General features: G+C 46.5%; 1 protein-coding gene across 2 annotated transcripts in view; it reads left to right on the top strand.

Annotated features, from left to right (window-relative positions):
• Positions 1–200: 200 nt before the first annotated feature.
• Positions 201–17279, top strand: part of RNF135 (ring finger protein 135) — a 49111-nt gene continuing 32032 nt past the window's right edge. Inside the window, exon 1 of one of the 2 annotated variants that reach the window (XM_073563821.1) lies at positions 201–831. In XM_073563821.1, coding sequence (XP_073419922.1) covers positions 292–831 — 540 coding nt within the window. In that variant the 5' untranslated portion in view covers positions 201–291. The remainder of the gene's footprint in view (positions 832–17279) is intronic. The other variant, XM_073563820.1, reaches the window with a different exon arrangement.

Raw genomic sequence — 17279 nt, 5'->3', positions numbered from 1 at the left:
CACAGCAGACACCGTCACTTCCTCTCTCCCCCAGCAGGTGGCGGCAGAGCACACAGCAGACACTGTCACTTCCTCTCTCCCTCCAGCAGGTGGCGGCAGAGCACACACCGTCACTCACTCTCTCCTCCAGCAGGTGGCGGCAGAGCACACAGCAGACACTGTCACTCCCCCAGCAGGTGGCGGCAGAGCACACAGCAGACACTGTCACTCCCCCAGCAGGTGGCGGCAGAGCACACACCGTCACTTCCTCTCTCCCCCAGCAGGCGGCAGCAGCCCCCCTCACTCCCGGCCATGGCGGAGAGGCCGCTCTTGCTCCGGCTGCAGCCCCAGGACCTGCAGTGCGCCGTCTGCTGCGGCCTGTACGCGCCGCCCTGCACCCTGCCCTGCGGTCACACCTTCTGCCGCGGCTGCATCGAGCAGCACTGGGCCGAGAATGGCCGCTGTAACTGTCCTCTCTGTCAGAAGAGCTTCCGGGAGCGGCCGGAGCTGAACAAGAACACGGAGCTGGCCGGCCTGCTGGAGGCGCTGCAGAGCCAGGAGGGCCGGGCCCACGAGCGCTGCGCGGCCTGCTCCGGCCCCGGCGCCCTGCGGCTGTGCCTGCCCTGCGGGGCGCCCCTGTGCGGTGACCACCTGGGGCTGCACCAGGACCCGACGGGACGCGGCCGCCACCTGCTGGTGGACGTCATCACTACACCCTGGCCCTGCCGGCAGCACGAGGGAGGCCTGGAGTATTTCTGTGCCACTCACAGCGCCCCCGTGTGTGCAGAGTGTGCGCCACAGCACGAAGAGTGCGGCCCTGTGCACCTGCTGGAGCTGTACAGGGGGAGGAGGGTGAGTGCGGGGAAGAGCCGGGCACGGGGGGAGGAGGGTGAGTGCGGGGAAGAGCCGAGCACAGGGGGAGGTGAGTGAGTGCGGGGAAGAGCCGAGCACAGGGGGAGGAGGGCGAGTGCGTGGAAGAGCCGGGCACAGGGGGAGGAGGGTGAGTGCGGGGAAGAGCCGGGGAGGAGGGTGAGTGCGGGGAAGAGCCGGGCACAGGGGGAGGTGAGTGAGTGCGGGGAAGAGCCGAGCACAGGGGGAGGAGGGCGAGTGCGTGGAAGAGCCGGGCACAGGGGGAGGAGGGTGAGTGCGGGGAAGAGCCGGGCACGGGGGGAGGAGGGTGAGTGCGGGAAAGAATCGGGCACAGGGGGAGGAGGGTGAGTGCGGGAAAGAATCGGGCACAGGGGGAGGAGGGTGAGTGCGGGAAAGAATCGGGCACAGGGGGAGGAGGGTGAGTGCGGGAAAGAATCGGGCACAGGGGGAGGAGGGTGAGTGCGGGAAAGAATCGGGCACAGGGGGAGGAGGGTGAGTGCGGGAAAGAACCGGGCACAGGGGGAGGAGGGTGAGTGCGGGGAAGAGCCGGGCACGGGGGGAGGAGGGTGAGTGCGGGAAAGAACCGGGCACGGGGGGAGGAGGGTGAGTGCGGGAAAGAATCGGGCACAGGGGGAGGAGGGTGAGTGCGGGAAAGAGCCGGGCACAGGGGGAGGAGGGTGAGTGCGGGAAAGAACCGGGCACAGGGGGAGGAGGGTGAGTGTGGGAAAGAGCCGGGCACAGGGGGAGGAGGGTGAGTGCGGGGAAGAGCCGGGCACGGGGGGAGGAGGGTGAGTGCGGGAAAGAATCGGGCACAGGGGGAGGAGGGTGAGTGCGGGAAAGAATCGGGCACAGGGGGAGGAGGGTGAGTGCGGGAAAGAACCGGGCACAGGGGGAGGAGGGTGAGTGCGGGGAAGAGCCGGGCACGGGGGGAGGAGGGTGAGTGCGGGGAAGAGCCGGGCACGGGGGGAGGTGAGTGAGTGCGGGGAAGAGCCGAGCACAGGGGGAGGAGGGCGAGTGCGTGGAAGAGCCGGGCACAGGGGGAGGAGGGTGAGTGCGGGGAAGAGCCGGGCACGGGGGGAGGAGGGTGAGTGCGGGAAAGAATCGGGCACGGGGGGAGGAGGGTGAGTGCGGGAAAGAATCGGGCACGGGGGGAGGAGGGTGAGTGCGGGAAAGAATCGGGCACAGGGGGAGGAGGGTGAGTGCGGGAAAGAATCGGGCACAGGGGGAGGAGGGTGAGTGCGGGAAAGAACCGGGCACAGGGGGAGGAGGGTGAGTGCGGGAAAGAGCCGGGCACAGGGGGAGGAGGGTGAGTGCGGGAAAGAACCGGGCACAGGGGGAGGAGGGTGAGTGCGGGGAAGAGCCGGGCACGGGGGGAGGAGGGTGAGTGCGGGAAAGAATCGGGCACGGGGAGGAGGGTGAGTGCGGGAAAGAACCGGGCACAGGGGGAGGAGGGTGAGTGCGGGGAAGAGCCGGGCACGGGGGGAGGAGGGCGAGTGCGTGGAAGAGCCGGGCACAGGGGGAGGTGAGTGAGTGCGGGGAAGAGCCGAGCACAGGGGGAGGAGGGCGAGTGCGTGGAAGAGCCGGGCACAGGGGGAGGAGGGTGAGTGCGGGGAAGAGCCGGGCACGGGGGGAGGAGGGTGAGTGCGGGAAAGAATCGGGCACAGGGGGAGGAGGGTGAGTGCGGGAAAGAATCGGGCACAGGGGGAGGAGGGTGAGTGCGGGAAAGAATCGGGCACAGGGGGAGGAGGGTGAGTGCGGGAAAGAATCGGGCACAGGGGGAGGAGGGTGAGTGCGGGAAAGAATCGGGCACAGGGGGAGGAGGGTGAGTGCGGGAAAGAACCGGGCACAGGGGGAGGAGGGTGAGTGCGGGAAAGAGCCGGGCACAGGGGGAGGAGGGTGAGTGCGGGAAAGAACCGGGCACAGGGGGAGGAGGGTGAGTGTGGGAAAGAGCCGGGCACAGGGGGAGGAGGGTGAGTGCGGGGAAGAGCCGGGCACGGGGGGAGGAGGGTGAGTGCGGGAAAGAATCGGGCACGGGGGGAGGAGGGTGAGTGCGGGAAAGAATCGGGCACAGGGGGAGGAGGGTGAGTGCGGGAAAGAACCGGGCACAGGGGGAGGAGGGTGAGTGCGGGGAAGAGCCGGGCACGGGGGGAGGAGGGTGAGTGCGGGGAAGAGCCGGGCACAGGGGGAGGTGAGTGAGTGCGGGGAAGAGCCGAGCACAGGGGGAGGAGGGCGAGTGCGTGGAAGAGCCGGGCACAGGGGGAGGAGGGTGAGTGCGGGAAAGAATCGGGCACAGGGGGAGGAGGGTGAGTGCGGGAAAGAACCGGGCACAGGGGGAGGAGGGTGAGTGCGGGGAAGAGCCGGGCACGGGGGGAGGAGGGTGAGTGCGGGGAAGAGCCGGGCACAGGGGGAGGTGAGTGAGTGCGGGGAAGAGCCGAGCACAGGGGGAGGAGGGCGAGTGCGTGGAAGAGCCGGGCACAGGGGGAGGAGGGTGAGTGCGGGGAAGAGCCGGGCACGGGGGGAGGAGGGTGAGTGCGGGAAAGAATCGGGCACAGGGGGAGGAGGGCGAGTGCGTGGAAGAGCCGGGCACAGGGGGAGGAGGGTGAGTGCGGGGAAGAGCCGGGCACGGGGGGAGGAGGGTGAGTGTGGGAAAGAGCCAGGCACAGGGGGAGGAGGGCGAGTGCGTGGAAGAGCCGGGCACAGGGGGAGGAGGGTGAGTGCGGGGAAGAGCCGGGCACGGGGGGGAGGAGGGTGAGTGTGGGGAAGAGCCGGGCACGGGGGGAGGAGGGTGAGTGCGGGAAAGAATCGGGCACAGGGGGAGGAGGGTGAGTGCGGGAAAGAATCGGGCACAGGGGGAGGAGGGTGAGTGCGGGAAAGAATCGGGCACAGGGGGAGGAGGGTGAGTGCGGGAAAGAACCGGGCACAGGGGGAGGAGGGTGAGTGCGGGAAAGAGCCGGGCACAGGGGGAGGAGGGTGAGTGCGGGAAAGAACCGGGAACAGGGGGAGGAGGGTGAGTGTGGGAAAGAGCCGGGCACAGAGGGAGGAGGGTGAGTGTGGGAAAGAGCCGGGCACAGGGGGAGGAGGGTGAGTGCAGCTAAGAGCCGGGCACAGGGGGAGGTGGGTGAGTGCGGGAAAGAGCCGGGCACAGGGGGAGGAGGGCGGGAAAGAGCTGGGCACAGGGGGAGGAGGGCAGAGGGGGATGAGGGCGAGTACGGGGAAGAGTCGGACACAGGGGGAAGAGGGTGAGTGCGGGGAAGAGCTGGGCACGGGGAGGAGAGCGAGTGCGAGGAAGAGTCGCGCCATGGCAAATTTTAGGCCACGCCTCGACCACACTCATTTCACAACTAGTCACACTCATGTCCTCCCCCAACCGCACCCACATAGCACTGCTGATCACACTGACTGGTACTGATGAAAAGAAAGAACAGAGAGAAAGAGAACAGAGAAAAAGAGAAAGAAAGAGGGGAGAGCGAAAGAAAGAGGGAAAGAAAGAACAGAGAGAGAAATAGAGTGGGGAAAGAACAGAGAGAGAGAGACAAAGAAAAGTAAAGAAAGAAAGAAAGGGGGAAAGAAAGAACAGAGAAAGAAAGGGGAAAGAACAGAGGGGAAAGAACAGAGAAAGGGGAAAGAAAGAACAGAGAGAAAGGGGAAAGAAACAACAGAGAGAGAAAGGGGAGACAACAGAGAAAGGGGAAAGAAACGACAGAAAGGGGAAAGAGCCGGACACAGGGGGAGGAGAGTAAGTGCGGGGAAGAGCCGGGCACAGGGGGAGGAGGGTGAGGGCGGGGAAGAGCCGAGCACAGGGGGAGGGCGGGGAGGAGTGGGAGGGCGGGGAAGAGCCGGGCACAGGGGGAGGAGGGTGAGAGCGGGGAAGAGCCGGGCACAGGGGGAGGAGGGCGGGGAAGAGCTGGGCACAGGGGGAGAAGGGCAGAGGGGAATGAGGTCGAGTACGGGGAAGAGTCAGACACAGGGGGAGGAGGGTGAGTGCGGGGAAGAGCTGGGCATGGGGAGGAGGGCGAGTGCGAGGAAGAGTCGCGCCATGGCAAATTTTAGGCCACGCCTCGACCACACCCATTTCACAACTAGTCACACTCATGTCCTCCCCCAACCGCACCCACATAGCACTGCTGATCACACTGACTGGTACTGATGAAAAGAAAGAGGGGAGAGCGAAAGAAAGAGGGAAAGAAAGAACAGAGAGAGAAATAAAGTGGGGAAAGAACAGAGAGAGAGAGACAAAGAAAAGTAAAGAAAGGGGGGAAGAAAGAACAGAAACAAAGGGGAAAGAAAGAACGGAAAGAAAGAACAGAAAGAAAGGGGAAAGAAAGAACAGAAAGAAAGGGGAAAGAAAGAACAGAGAAAGAAAGGGGAAAGAAAGAACAGAGAAAGAAAGGGGAAAGAAAGAACAGAGAAAGAAAGGGGAAAGAAAGAACAGAGGAAGAGGGGAAAGAACAGAGAAAGAGAAAGGGGAAAGAAAGAACAGAGAAAGGGGAAAGAAAGAACAGAGAAAGGGGAAAGAAAGAACAGAGAGAGAAAGGGGAAAGAAAGAACAGAGAGAGAAAGGGGAAAGAAAGAACAGAGAGAGAAAGGGGAAAGAAAGAACAGAGAGAGAAAGGGGAAAGAAAGAACAGAGAGAGAAAGGGGAAAGAAGGAACAGAGAAAAAGAGGGGAAAGGAGGAACAGAGAGAAAAAGAGGGGAAAGAAGGAACAGAGAGAGAAAAAGAGGGGAAAGAAGGAACAGAGGGAGAAAGGGGATAGAAAGAACAGAGAAAGAGGGGATATAAAGAACAGAGAAAGAGGGGATAGAAAGAACAGAGAAAGGGGATAGAAAGAACAGAGAAAGGGGATAGAAAGAACAGAAAGGGGATAGAAAGAACAGAGAAAGGGGAAAGAAAGAACAGAGGAAGAGGGGAAAGAGAACAGAGAGAAAGAGGGGAAAGAAAGAACAGAGGAAGAGGGGAAAGAAAGAACAGAGAGAGAAAGAGGGGAAAGAAAGAACAGAGAAAGAGGGGAAAGAAAGAACAGAGCGAGAAAGGGGAAAGAAAACAGAGCGAGAAAGGGGAGAGAAAGAGGGGAAAGAAAGAACAGAGCGAGAAAGAGGGGAAAGAAAGAACAGAGCGAGAAAGGGGAAAGAAAGAACAGAGAGAAAGAAAGAGGGGAAAGAAAGAACAGAGAGAAAGAAAGAGGGGAAAGAAAGAACAGAGAGAAAGAAAGAGGGGAAAGAAAGAACAGAGAAAGAAAGAAGGGAAAGAAAGAACACAGAGAAAGAAAGGGGAAAGAAAGAACAGAGAGAAAGAAAGAGGGGTAAGAAAGAACTGAGAGAAATAAAGAGGGGAAAGAAAGAACAGAGACAGAAAGAGGGGAAAGAAAGAACAGAAAGAGGGGAAAGAAAGAACAGAGAAAGGGGAAAGAAAACAGAAAGGGGAATGAAAGAACAGAGAAAAAGAGGGGAAAGAAAGAACAGAGAGAAAGAGAGGGGAAAGAAAGAACAGAGAGAGAAAGAGGGGAAAGAAAGAACAGAGAGAAAGAGAGGGGAAAGAAAGAACAGAGAGAAAGAGAGGGGAAAGAAAGAACAGAGAAACAGAGGGGAAAGAAAGAACAGAGAGAGAAAGAGAGGGGAAAGAAAGAACAGAGAGAGAAAGAGGGGAAAGAAAGAACAGAGAGAAAGAGGGGAAAGAAAGAACAGAGAGAAAGAGGGGAAAGAAAGAACAGAGAGAGAAAGAGAGGGGAAAGAAAGAACAAAGAAAGAGAGGGGAAAGAAAGAAAGGGGAAAGAAAGAACAGAGAGAGAAAGAGGGGAAAGAAAGAACAGAGAGAGAAAGAGGGGAAAGAAAGAACAGAGAGAGAAAGAGAGGGGAAAGAAAGAACAGAGAGAAAGAGAGGGGAAAGAAAGAACAGAGAGAGAAAGAGAGGGGAAAGAAAGAACAGAGAGAGAAAGAGGGGAAAGAAAGAACAGAGAGAGAGAGAGGGGAAAGAAAGAACAGAGAGAAAGAGAGTGGAAAGAAAGAACAGAGAAACAGGGGAAAGAAAGAACAGAGAGAGAAAGAGAGGGGAAAGAAAGAACAGAGAAAGAGGGGAAAGAAAGAACAGAGAGAAAGAGGGGAAAGAAAGAACAGAGAGAAAGAGAGGGGAAAGAAAGAACAAAGAAAGAGGGGAAAGAAAGAACAGAGAAAGAAAGGGGAAAGAAAGAACAGAGAGAGAAAGAGGGGAAAGAAAGAACAGAGAGAAAGAGAGGGGAAAGAAAGAGCAGAGAGAAAGAGAGGGGAAAGAAAGAACAGAGAGAGAAAGAGAGGGGAAAGAAAGAACAGAGAGAGAAAGAGGGGAAAGAAAGAACAGAGAGAAAGAGAGGGGAAAGAAAGAACAGAGAGAAAGAGGGGAAAGAAAGAACAGAGAGGGAAAGAAAGAACAGAGAGAGAAAGAAAGGGGAAAGAAAGAACAGAGAGAGAAAGAAAGGGGAAAGAAAGAACAGAGAAAGAAAGAGGGGAAAGAAAGAACAGAGAAAGAAAGAGGGGAAAGAAAGAACAGAGAAAGAAAGAGGGGAAAGAAAGAACAGAGAAAGAAAGAGGGGAAAGAACAGAGAAAGAAAGAGGGGAAAGAAAGAACAGAGAAAGAAAGGGGAAAGAAAGAACAGAGAGAAAAAGAGAGGGGAAAGAAAGAACAGAGAAAAAGAGGTGAAAGAAAGAACAGAGAGAGAAAGAGGGGAAAGAACAGAGAGAGAGAAAGAGAGGGGAAAGAACAGAGAGAGAAAGAGAGGGGAAAGAAAGAACAGAGAGAAAGAAGGGAAAGAAAGAACAGAGAAAGAAAGAAAGGGGAAAGAAAGAACAGAGAAAGAAAGGGGAAAGAAAGAACAGAGAAAGAAAGAAAGGGGAAAGAAAGAACAGAAAGAAAGAGGGGAAAGAAAGGGGAAAGAAAGAACAGAGAAAGAAGGGAAAGAAAGAACAGAGAAAGAAAGGGGAAATAAAGAACAAAGAAAGAAAGGGGAAAGAAAGAACAAAGAAAGAAAGGGGAAAGAAAGAACAGAGAAAGAAAGGGGAAAGAAAGAATAGAGAAAGAAAGGGGAAAGAAAGAACAGAGAAAGAGAGGGGAAAGAACAGAAAGAGAGGGGAAAGAAAGAACAGAGAGAGGGGAAAGAAAGAACAGAGAAAGGGGAAAGAAAGAACAGAAAGGGGAAAGAAACAGAAAGGGGAGACAACAGAGAAAGGGGAAAGAAATGACAGAAAGGGGAAAGAAAGAACAGAGAGAGAAAGGGGAAAGAAAACAGAGAGAGAAAGGTGAAAGAAAGAACAGAGAGAGAAAGGGGAAAGAAGGAACAGAGAAAAAGAGGGAAAAAAGAACAGGGAGAAAGAGGGGATAGAAAGAACAGAGAGAGCGGAAAGAAAGAACAGAGGAAGAGGGGAATGAAAGAACAGAGAGAAAGAGGGGAAAGAAAGAACAGAGAAAGAGGGGAAAGAAAGAACAGCGAGAAAGGGGAAAGAAAGAACAGAGAGAGGGGAAAGAAAGAACAGAGTGAGAAAGAGGGGAAAGAAAGAACAGAGAGAAAGAAAGGGGAAAGAAAGAAAAGAGATAAAGAAAGAGGGGAAAGAAAGAACAGAGATAAAAAGGGAAAGAAAGAACAGAGATAAAGAGGGGAAAGAAAGAACAGAGAGATAAAGAGGGGAAAGAAAGAACAGAGAGAGAAAGAGGGGAAAGAAAGAACAGAGAGAGAAGGGAAAGAAAGAACAGAGAAAGGGGAATGAAAGAACAGAGAGAGAAAGAGAGGGGAAAGAAAGAACAGAGAGAAAGAGAGGGAAAGAAAGAACAAAGAGAAAGAGAGGGAAAGAAAGAACAAAGAGAAAGAGAGGGAAAGAAAGAACAGAGAGAGAAAGAAAGGGGAAAGAAAGAACAGAGAAAGAAAGGGGAAAGAAAGAACAGAGAGAAAGAGAGGGGAAAGAACAGAGAGAGGGGAAAGAAAGAACAGAAGGAGAAAGAGGGGATAGAAAGAACAGAGAAAGAGGGGAAAGAAAGAACAGAGGAAGAGGGGAAAGAACAGAGCGAGAAAGGGGAAAGAAAGAACAGAGAAAGAGGGGAAAGAAAGAACAGAGCGAGAAAGAGGGGAAAGAAAGAACAGAGAAAGAGGGGAAAGAACAGAGCGAGAAAGGGGAAAGAAAGAACAGAGAAAGAGGGGAAAGAAAGAACAGAGCGAGAAAGAGGGGAAAGAAAGAACAGAGCGAGAAAGAGGGGAAAGAAAGAACAGAGCGAGAAAGGGGAAAGAAAGAACAGAGAGAAAGAAAGAGGGGAAAGAAAGAACAGAGAGAAAGAAAGAGGGGAAAGAAAGAACAGAGAGATAAAGAGGGGAAAGAAAGAACAGAGAGAAAGAGGGGAAAGAAAGAACAGAGAAAGGGGAATGAAAGAACAGAGAAAGGGGAATGAAAGAACAGAGAAAAAGAGGGGAAAGAAAGAACAGAGAGAGAAAGAGAGGGGAAAGAAAGAACAGAGAAAGAGGGGAAAGAAAGAACAGAGAAAGAGGGGAAAGAAAGAACAAAGAAAGAGAGGGGAGAGAAAGAGAGGGGAAAGAAAGAACAGAGAGAAAGAGGGGAAAGAAAGAACAGAGAGAGAAAGGGGAAAGAAAGAACAGAGAGAGAGAAGGGAAAGAAAGAACAGAGAAAGGGGAATGAAAGAACAGAGAAAAAGAGGGGAAAGAAAGAACAGAGAGAGAAAGAGAGGGGAAAGAAAGAACAGAGAGAGAAAGAGAGGGGAAAGAAAGAACAGAGAGAAAGAGAGGGGAAAGAAAGAACAGAGAAAGAAGGGAAAGAAAGAACAAAGAAAGAAAGGGATATATAGGAAGGAGAGAAGTCCGGCTTTCAGGATCGCGCTGTTCCAGTCCAAAGTTCACAAGGAGTTAATCCAAGGACCAAGCAGTGATTATAACTTTCTTTTTATTCCAAAAACTACGCGTTTCGTGTACACACTGTACACTTCCTCAGGAGCAAAGTTACACTGGCATCACATTCCATTCTCCTTATATACTAACTCCCCCAGGAAGTGAGGTAGGTGCTCATTGCACTTAAAAAAATTCACACATAACTATCAACATAATGTAAAATCACAAAAATCACTAAAATTCATCTATAAAACACAGTTATATAAAAACACACATATGTAAAACTTCACACTAGAAAAAATGTAAAACATTATAATAAAATTATGATTATACTCAATAAAAGTCTAAAATTCTTGGTACATCATATCAATTAGCAGAACAACATTCACAAATCTCTTATATAACTGCACTTATATTTTCCTTTCAGTATTAACCCTTCATTCAACATATTATACTTTTACTTTCATACATGTTTCTGACTATAGATGTTGCATCCCTCTGTTCAAATATTAGACATGATCTAGGATTGTATTGTTTTGGGAGATATGTGAAAGAAGATGCCCGTTTACCATTGAGTCAGAAAGCCTTTTTAATGGATAGCATGAAGTTTATACTGCACAATAACTTTTTTGACTTTCAGGGAAAACTATATCACCAACAAGTCGGTACCGCAATGGGTTCGAAAGTAGCGCCAACTTTCGCTAACCTATTTATGGCCATTTTTGAATTCATTTATATAGAAAATTCCATTTTTTCAGAGCATATTATATTTTTTAAACGGTACATAGATGACCTTATGATAGTCTTTGATAATAAATGTAATAACATAGAACAATTTCTGGAGAGCATTCAGAGGAATGATTGGGGTCTCACCTTTTCATGGGTCTATAATATGGAGAGTTTAGATTATTTGGATCTGACCATTTTCCATTCAGAAGGGAAGATTTTTACTAAAACTTTTTTTAAGAAGTGTGATGCAAATAGCCTGTTAGATTTTAATAGTGGCCATTATTATAAATGGTTAATCAATGTCCCGAAGAACCAGTATAAAAGGATTAAGAAAAATTGTAGTTTAGAGTCAGATTTTGTATTACAAGCCAAGGAATTGAAAAATAGGTTTATTGAGAAAAACTACCCAAAAAAACTGCTAGAAAAAGCATATAATGAGTGCGCAGGTTTGGAACAGATGGACCTAGTAAATCCTAAGAAAAAAGAAAAAGAGAATTATAGTTTCTCCTTAAACTTTTTAACTAATTTTACTAAACAAAATAAAAAAATTAGGAATATTTTACAGGATCATTGGTCTGTTCTTCTTAATGATCCAGTGTTGGGGAGTATGCTACCAAATAAACCAGGACTAACCTTTAAAAGATCCTCTACTCTTAGAAATATACTGGCCCCCAGTCGCCTGAAAAAAGAAAAAATTAGGGATGAACAGTGCAAAAAACCAGGAGTCTTTAAATGTAATACCGCTCGGTGTCTGTGCTGTGGCATGATTGTGCATAATATGACCACATTCAGATGAATAATAAGGTGTTTGATATAAAGTTTTCCCTGAATTGTAAAAGTAGTTTTGTGATATATCTGATAGAATGCGAATGTGGTTTACAGTATGTGGGTAAAACCACACAAGAACTGCATAACCGCATGAATTCGCACAGACACAATATAATTGAAGGTTTTATGTTCCATGGAGTATCAAAACATTGCACTATAAAACATGGGAAGAAACCATGTATTAAAGTGGCCCCAATTGATTATGTTTCAGAAGACTCTGTGAACAGGAGTGTCATTCTGATGAGAAAGGAAATTTACTGGATTCACAGGTTGCAGACTCTGCAACCATACGGTTTAAATGAAATATCTGACATCTTTAAATAATTTTGGTGCTCTGCATATTTGTCTGCTAAGGATTAGAGTAGTATTGGCATCTGATAATTGTGTGATGTCCATGCTATAACATTACAGCAAGGGAATGATCATATCGCTAACATATAAAGAGATACAATCGGCGGCATTTTACTATGATTGGAATAGTTGGCTGGTGCCTTGAAAAGGAACTGACAGCTCTGGAGATGTGGAGCCTTTGGCTGAGAGAACAGAAAAGCTTCTTGAGTGCAGAGCATGGGTCTGCTGTGCAGGATCGAATCCGCATAGGAGCACATACATTAATTAATATATGATCATCTGCCTGAAATATAAGGAAAGTAAAAGTATAATATGTTGAATGAAGGGTTAATACTGAAAGGAAAATATAAGTGCAGTTATATAAGAGATTTGTGAATGTTGTTCTGCTAATTGATATGATGTACCAAGAATTTTAGACTTTTATTGAGTATAATCATAATTTTATTATAATGTTTTACATTTTTTCTAGTGTGAAGTTTTACATATGTGTGTTTTTATATAAGTGTGTTTTATAGATGAATTTTAGTGATTTTTGTGATTTTACATTATGTTGATAGTTATGTGTGAATTTTTTTAAGTGCAATGAGCACCTACCTCACTTCCTGGGGGAGTTAGTATATAAGGAGAATGGAATGTGATGCCAGTGTAACTTTGCTCCTGAGGAAGTGTACAGTGTGTACACGAAACGCGTAGAGTTTTTGGAATAAAAAGAAAGTTATAATCACTGCTTGGTCCTTGGATTAACTCCTTGTGAACTTTGGACTGGAACAGCGAGATCCTGAAAGCCGGACTTCTCTCCTTCCTATATATGCAATTCTAGTGACTGGCTGATTGCTGCAGTTCATCGGATCCTACCCATTTGTGCTTATGGTTGTGTTCCACACAACTGAACCAGGTGAGTGGATCTGTTGAAACGTTTATATCATTGGATAAGACCCTATTGTGCGCTTCTGTCTCCCCCTTTTTTAAAGAAAGAAAGGGGAAAGAAAGAACAGAGAAAGAAAGGGGAAAGAAAGAACAGAGAAAGAAAGGGGAAAGAAAGAACAGAGAAAGAAAGGGGAAAGAAAGAACAGAGAAAGAGAGGGGAAAGAAAGAACAGAGAAAGAGAGGGGAAAGAAAGAACAGAGAAAGAGAGGGGAAAGAAAGAACAGAGAGAGGGGAAAGAAAGAACAGAGAAAGGGGAGACAACAGAGAAAGGGGAAAGAAATGACAGAAAGGGGAAACAACAGAGAAAGGGGAAAGAAAGAACAGAGAGAGAAAGGGGAAAGAAAGAACAGAGAGAGAAAGGTGAAAAAAGGAACAGAGAGAAAAAGAGGGGAAAGAAAGAACAGGGAGAAAGAGGGGATAGAAAGAACAGAGAAAGAGGGGAAAGAAAGAACAGAGCGAGAAAGAGGGGAAAGAAAGAACAGAGAAAGAGGGGAAAGAACAGAGCGAGAAAGGGGAAAGAAAGAACAGAGAAAGAGGGGAAAGAAAGAACAGAGCGAGAAAGAGGGGAAAGAAAGAACAGAGCGAGAAAGAGGGGAAAGAAAGAACAGAGCGAGAAAGGGGAAAGAAAGAACAGAGAGAAAGAAAGAGGGGAAAGAAAGAACAGAGAGAAAGAAAGAGGGGAAAGAAAGAACAGAGAGAAAGAAAGAGGGGAAAGAAAGAACAGAGAGAAAGAAAGAGGGGAAAGAAAGAACAGAGAGATAAAGAGGGGAAAGAAAGAACAGAGAGAAAGAGGGGAAAGAAAGAACAGAGAAAGGGGAATGAAAGAACAGAGAAAGGGGAATGAAAGAACAGAGAAAAAGAGGGGAAAGAAAGAACAGAGAGAGAAAGAGAGGGGAAAGAAAGAACAGAGAAAGAGAGGGGAAAGAAAGAACAGAGAAAGAGGGGAAAGAAAGAACAAAGAAAGAGAGGGGAAAGAAAGAGAGGGGAAAGAAAGAACAGAGAGAAAGAGGGGAAAGAAAGAACAGAGAGAGAAAGGGGAAAGAAAGAACAGAGAGAGAGAGAAGGGAAAGAAAGAACAGAGAAAGGGGAATGAAAGAACAGAGAAAAAGAGGGGAAAGAAAGAACAGAGAGAGAAAGAGAGGGGAAAGAAAGAACAGAGAGAAAGAGAGGGGAAAGAAAGAACAGAGAAAGAAGGGAAAGAAAGAACAAAGAAAGAAAGGGATATATAGGAAGGAGAGAAGTCCGGCTTTCAGGATCGCGCTGTTCCAGTCCAAAGTTCACAAGGAGTTAATCCAAGGACCAAGCAGTGATTATAACTTTCTTTTTATTCCAAAAACTCTACGCGTTTCGTGTACACACTGTACACTTCCTCAGGAGCAAAGTTACACTGGCATCACATTCCATTCTCCTTATATACTAACTCCCCCAGGAAGTGAGGTAGGTGCTCATTGCACTTAAAAAAATTCACACATAACTATCAACATAATGTAAAATCACAAAAATCACTAAAATTCATCTATAAAACACAGTTATATAAAAACACACATATGTAAAACTTCACACTAGAAAAAATGTAAAACATTATAATAAAATTATGATTATACTCAATAAAAGTCTAAAATTCTTGGTACATCATATCAATTAGCAGAACAACATTCACAAATCTCTTATATAACTGCACTTATATTTTCCTTTCAGTATTAACCCTTCATTCAACATATTATACTTTTACTTTCATACATGTTTCTGACTATAGATGTTGCATCCCTCTGTTCAAATATTAGACATGATCTAGGATTGTATTGTTTTGGGAGATATGTGAAAGAAGATGCCCGTTTACCATTGAGTCAGAAAGCCTTTTTAATGGATAGCATGAAGTTTATACTGCACAATAACTTTTTTGACTTTCAGGGAAAACTATATCACCAACAAGTCGGTACCGCAATGGGTTCGAAAGTAGCGCCAACTTTCGCTAACCTATTTATGGCCATTTTTGAATTCATTTATATAGAAAATTCCATTTTTTCAGAGCATATTATATTTTTTAAACGGTACATAGATGACCTTATGATAGTCTTTGATAATAAATGTAATAACATAGAACAATTTCTGGAGAGCATTCAGAGGAATGATTGGGGTCTCACCTTTTCATGGGTCTATAATATGGAGAGTTTAGATTATTTGGATCTGACCATTTTCCATTCAGAAGGGAAGATTTTTACTAAAACTTTTTTTAAGAAGTGTGATGCAAATAGTCTGTTAGATTTTAATAGTGGCCATTATTATAAATGGTTAATCAATGTCCCGAAGAACCAGTATAAAAGGATTAAGAAAAATTGTAGTTTAGAGTCAGATTTTGTATTACAAGCCAAGGAATTGAAAAATAGGTTTATTGAGAAAAACTACCCAAAAAAACTGCTAGAAAAAGCATATAATGAGTGCGCAGGTTTGGAACAGATGGACCTAGTAAATCCTAAGAAAAAAGAAAAAGAGAATTATAGTTTCTCCTTAAACTTTTTAACTAATTTTACTAAACAAAATAAAAAAATTAGGAATATTTTACAGGATCATTGGTCTGTTCTTCTTAATGATCCAGTGTTGGGGAGTATGCTACCAAATAAACCAGGACTAACCTTTAAAAGATCCTCTACTCTTAGAAATATACTGGCCCCCAGTCGCCTGAAAAAAGAAAAAATTAGGGATGAACAGTGCAAAAAACCAGGAGTCTTTAAATGTAATACCGCTCGGTGTCTGTGCTGTGGCATGATTGTGCATAATATGACCACATTCAGATGAATAATAAGGTGTTTGATATAAAGTTTTCCCTGAATTGTAAAAGTAGTTTTGTGATATATCTGATAGAATGCGAATGTGGTTTACAGTATGTGGGTAAAACCACACAAGAACTGCATAACCGCATGAATTCGCACAGACACAATATAATTGAAGGTTTTATGTTCCATGGAGTATCAAAACATTGCACTATAAAACATGGGAAGAAACCATGTATTAAAGTGGCCCCAATTGATTATGTTTCAGAAGACTCTGTGAACAGGAGTGTCATTCTGATGAGAAAGGAAATTTACTGGATTCATAGGTTGCAGACTCTGCAACCATACGGTTTAAATGAAATATCTGACATCTTTAAATAATTTTGGTGCTCTGCATATTTGTCTGCTAAGGATTGGAGTAGTATTGGCATCTGATAATTGTGTGATGTCCATGCTATAACATTACAGCAAGGGAATGATCATAGCGCTAACATATAAAGAGATACAATCGGCGGCATTTTACTATGATTGGAATAGTTGGCTGGTGCCTTGAAAAGGAACTGACAGCTCTGGAGATGTGGAGCCTTTGGCTGAGAGAACAGAAAAGCTTCTTGAGTGCAGAGCATGGGTCTGCTGTGCAGGATCGAATCCGCATAGGAGCACATACATTAATTAATATATGATCATCTGCCTGAAATATAAGGAAAGTAAAAGTATAATATGTTGAATGAAGGGTTAATACTGAAAGGAAAATATAAGTGCAGTTATATAAGAGATTTGTGAATGTTGTTCTGCTAATTGATATGATGTACCAAGAATTTTAGACTTTTATTGAGTATAATCATAATTTTATTATAATGTTTTACATTTTTTCTAGTGTGAAGTTTTACATATGTGTGTTTTTATATGTGTGTTTTATAGATGAATTTTAGTGATTTTTGTGATTTTTACATTATGTTGATAGTTATGTGTGAATTTTTTTAAGTGCAATGAGCACCTACCTCACTTCCTGGGGGAGTTAGTATATAAGGAGAATGGAATGTGATGCCAGTGTAACTTTGCTCCTGAGGAAGTGTACAGTGTGTACACGAAACGCGTAGAGTTTTTGGAATAAAAAGAAAGTTATAATCACTGCTTGGTCCTTGGATTAACTCCTTGTGAACTTTGGACTGGAACAGCGAGATCCTGAAAGCCGGACTTCTCTCCTTCCTATATATGCAATTCTAGTGACTGGCTGATTGCTGCAGTTCATCGGATCCTACCCATTTGTGCTTATGGTTGTTGTGTTCCACACAACTGAACCAGGTGAGTGGATCTGTTGAAACGTTTATATCATTGGATAAGACCCTATTGTGCGCTTCTGTCTCCCCCTTTTTTAAAGAAAGAAAGGGGAAAGAAAGAACAGAGAAAGAAAGGGGAAAGAAAGAACAGAGAAAGAAAGGGGAAAGAAAGAACAGAGAAAGAAAGGGGAAAGAAAGAACAGAGAAAGAGAGGGGAAAGAAAGAACAGAGAAAGAGAGGGGAAAGAAAGAACAGAGAAAGAGAGGGGAAAGAAAGAACAGAGAAAGAGAGGGGAAAGAAAGAACAGAGAGAGGGGAAAGAAAGAACAGAGAAAGGGGAGACAACAGAGAAAGGGGAAAGAAATGACAGAAAGGGGAAACAACAGAGAAAGGGGAAAGAAAGAACAGAGAGAGAAAGGGGAAAGAAAGAACAGAGAGAGAAAGGGGAAAGAAGGAACAGAGAGAAAAAGAGGGGAAAGAAAGAACAGGGAGAAAGAGGGGATAGAAAGAACAGAGAAAGAGGGGAAAGAAAGAACAGAGGAAGAGGGGAATAAAAGAACAGAGGAAGAGGGGAATGAAAGAACAGAGAGAAAGAGGGGAAAGAAAGAACAGAGAAAGAGGGGAAAGAAAGAACAGCGAGAAAGGGGAAAGAAAGAAGAGAGCGAGAAAGGTGAAAGAAAGAACAGAGA

The sequence above is a fragment of the Dendrobates tinctorius genome, unplaced genomic scaffold, assembly GCF_039654945.1.
Source record: "Dendrobates tinctorius isolate UK_male_01 unplaced genomic scaffold, ASM3965494v1 ptg000399l, whole genome shotgun sequence".
NCBI lineage: Eukaryota > Metazoa > Chordata > Amphibia > Anura > Dendrobatidae > Dendrobates > Dendrobates tinctorius.
Note: the sequence above shows the minus strand (reverse complement) of the source record. Positions and strands in the feature narration are given on the sequence as shown.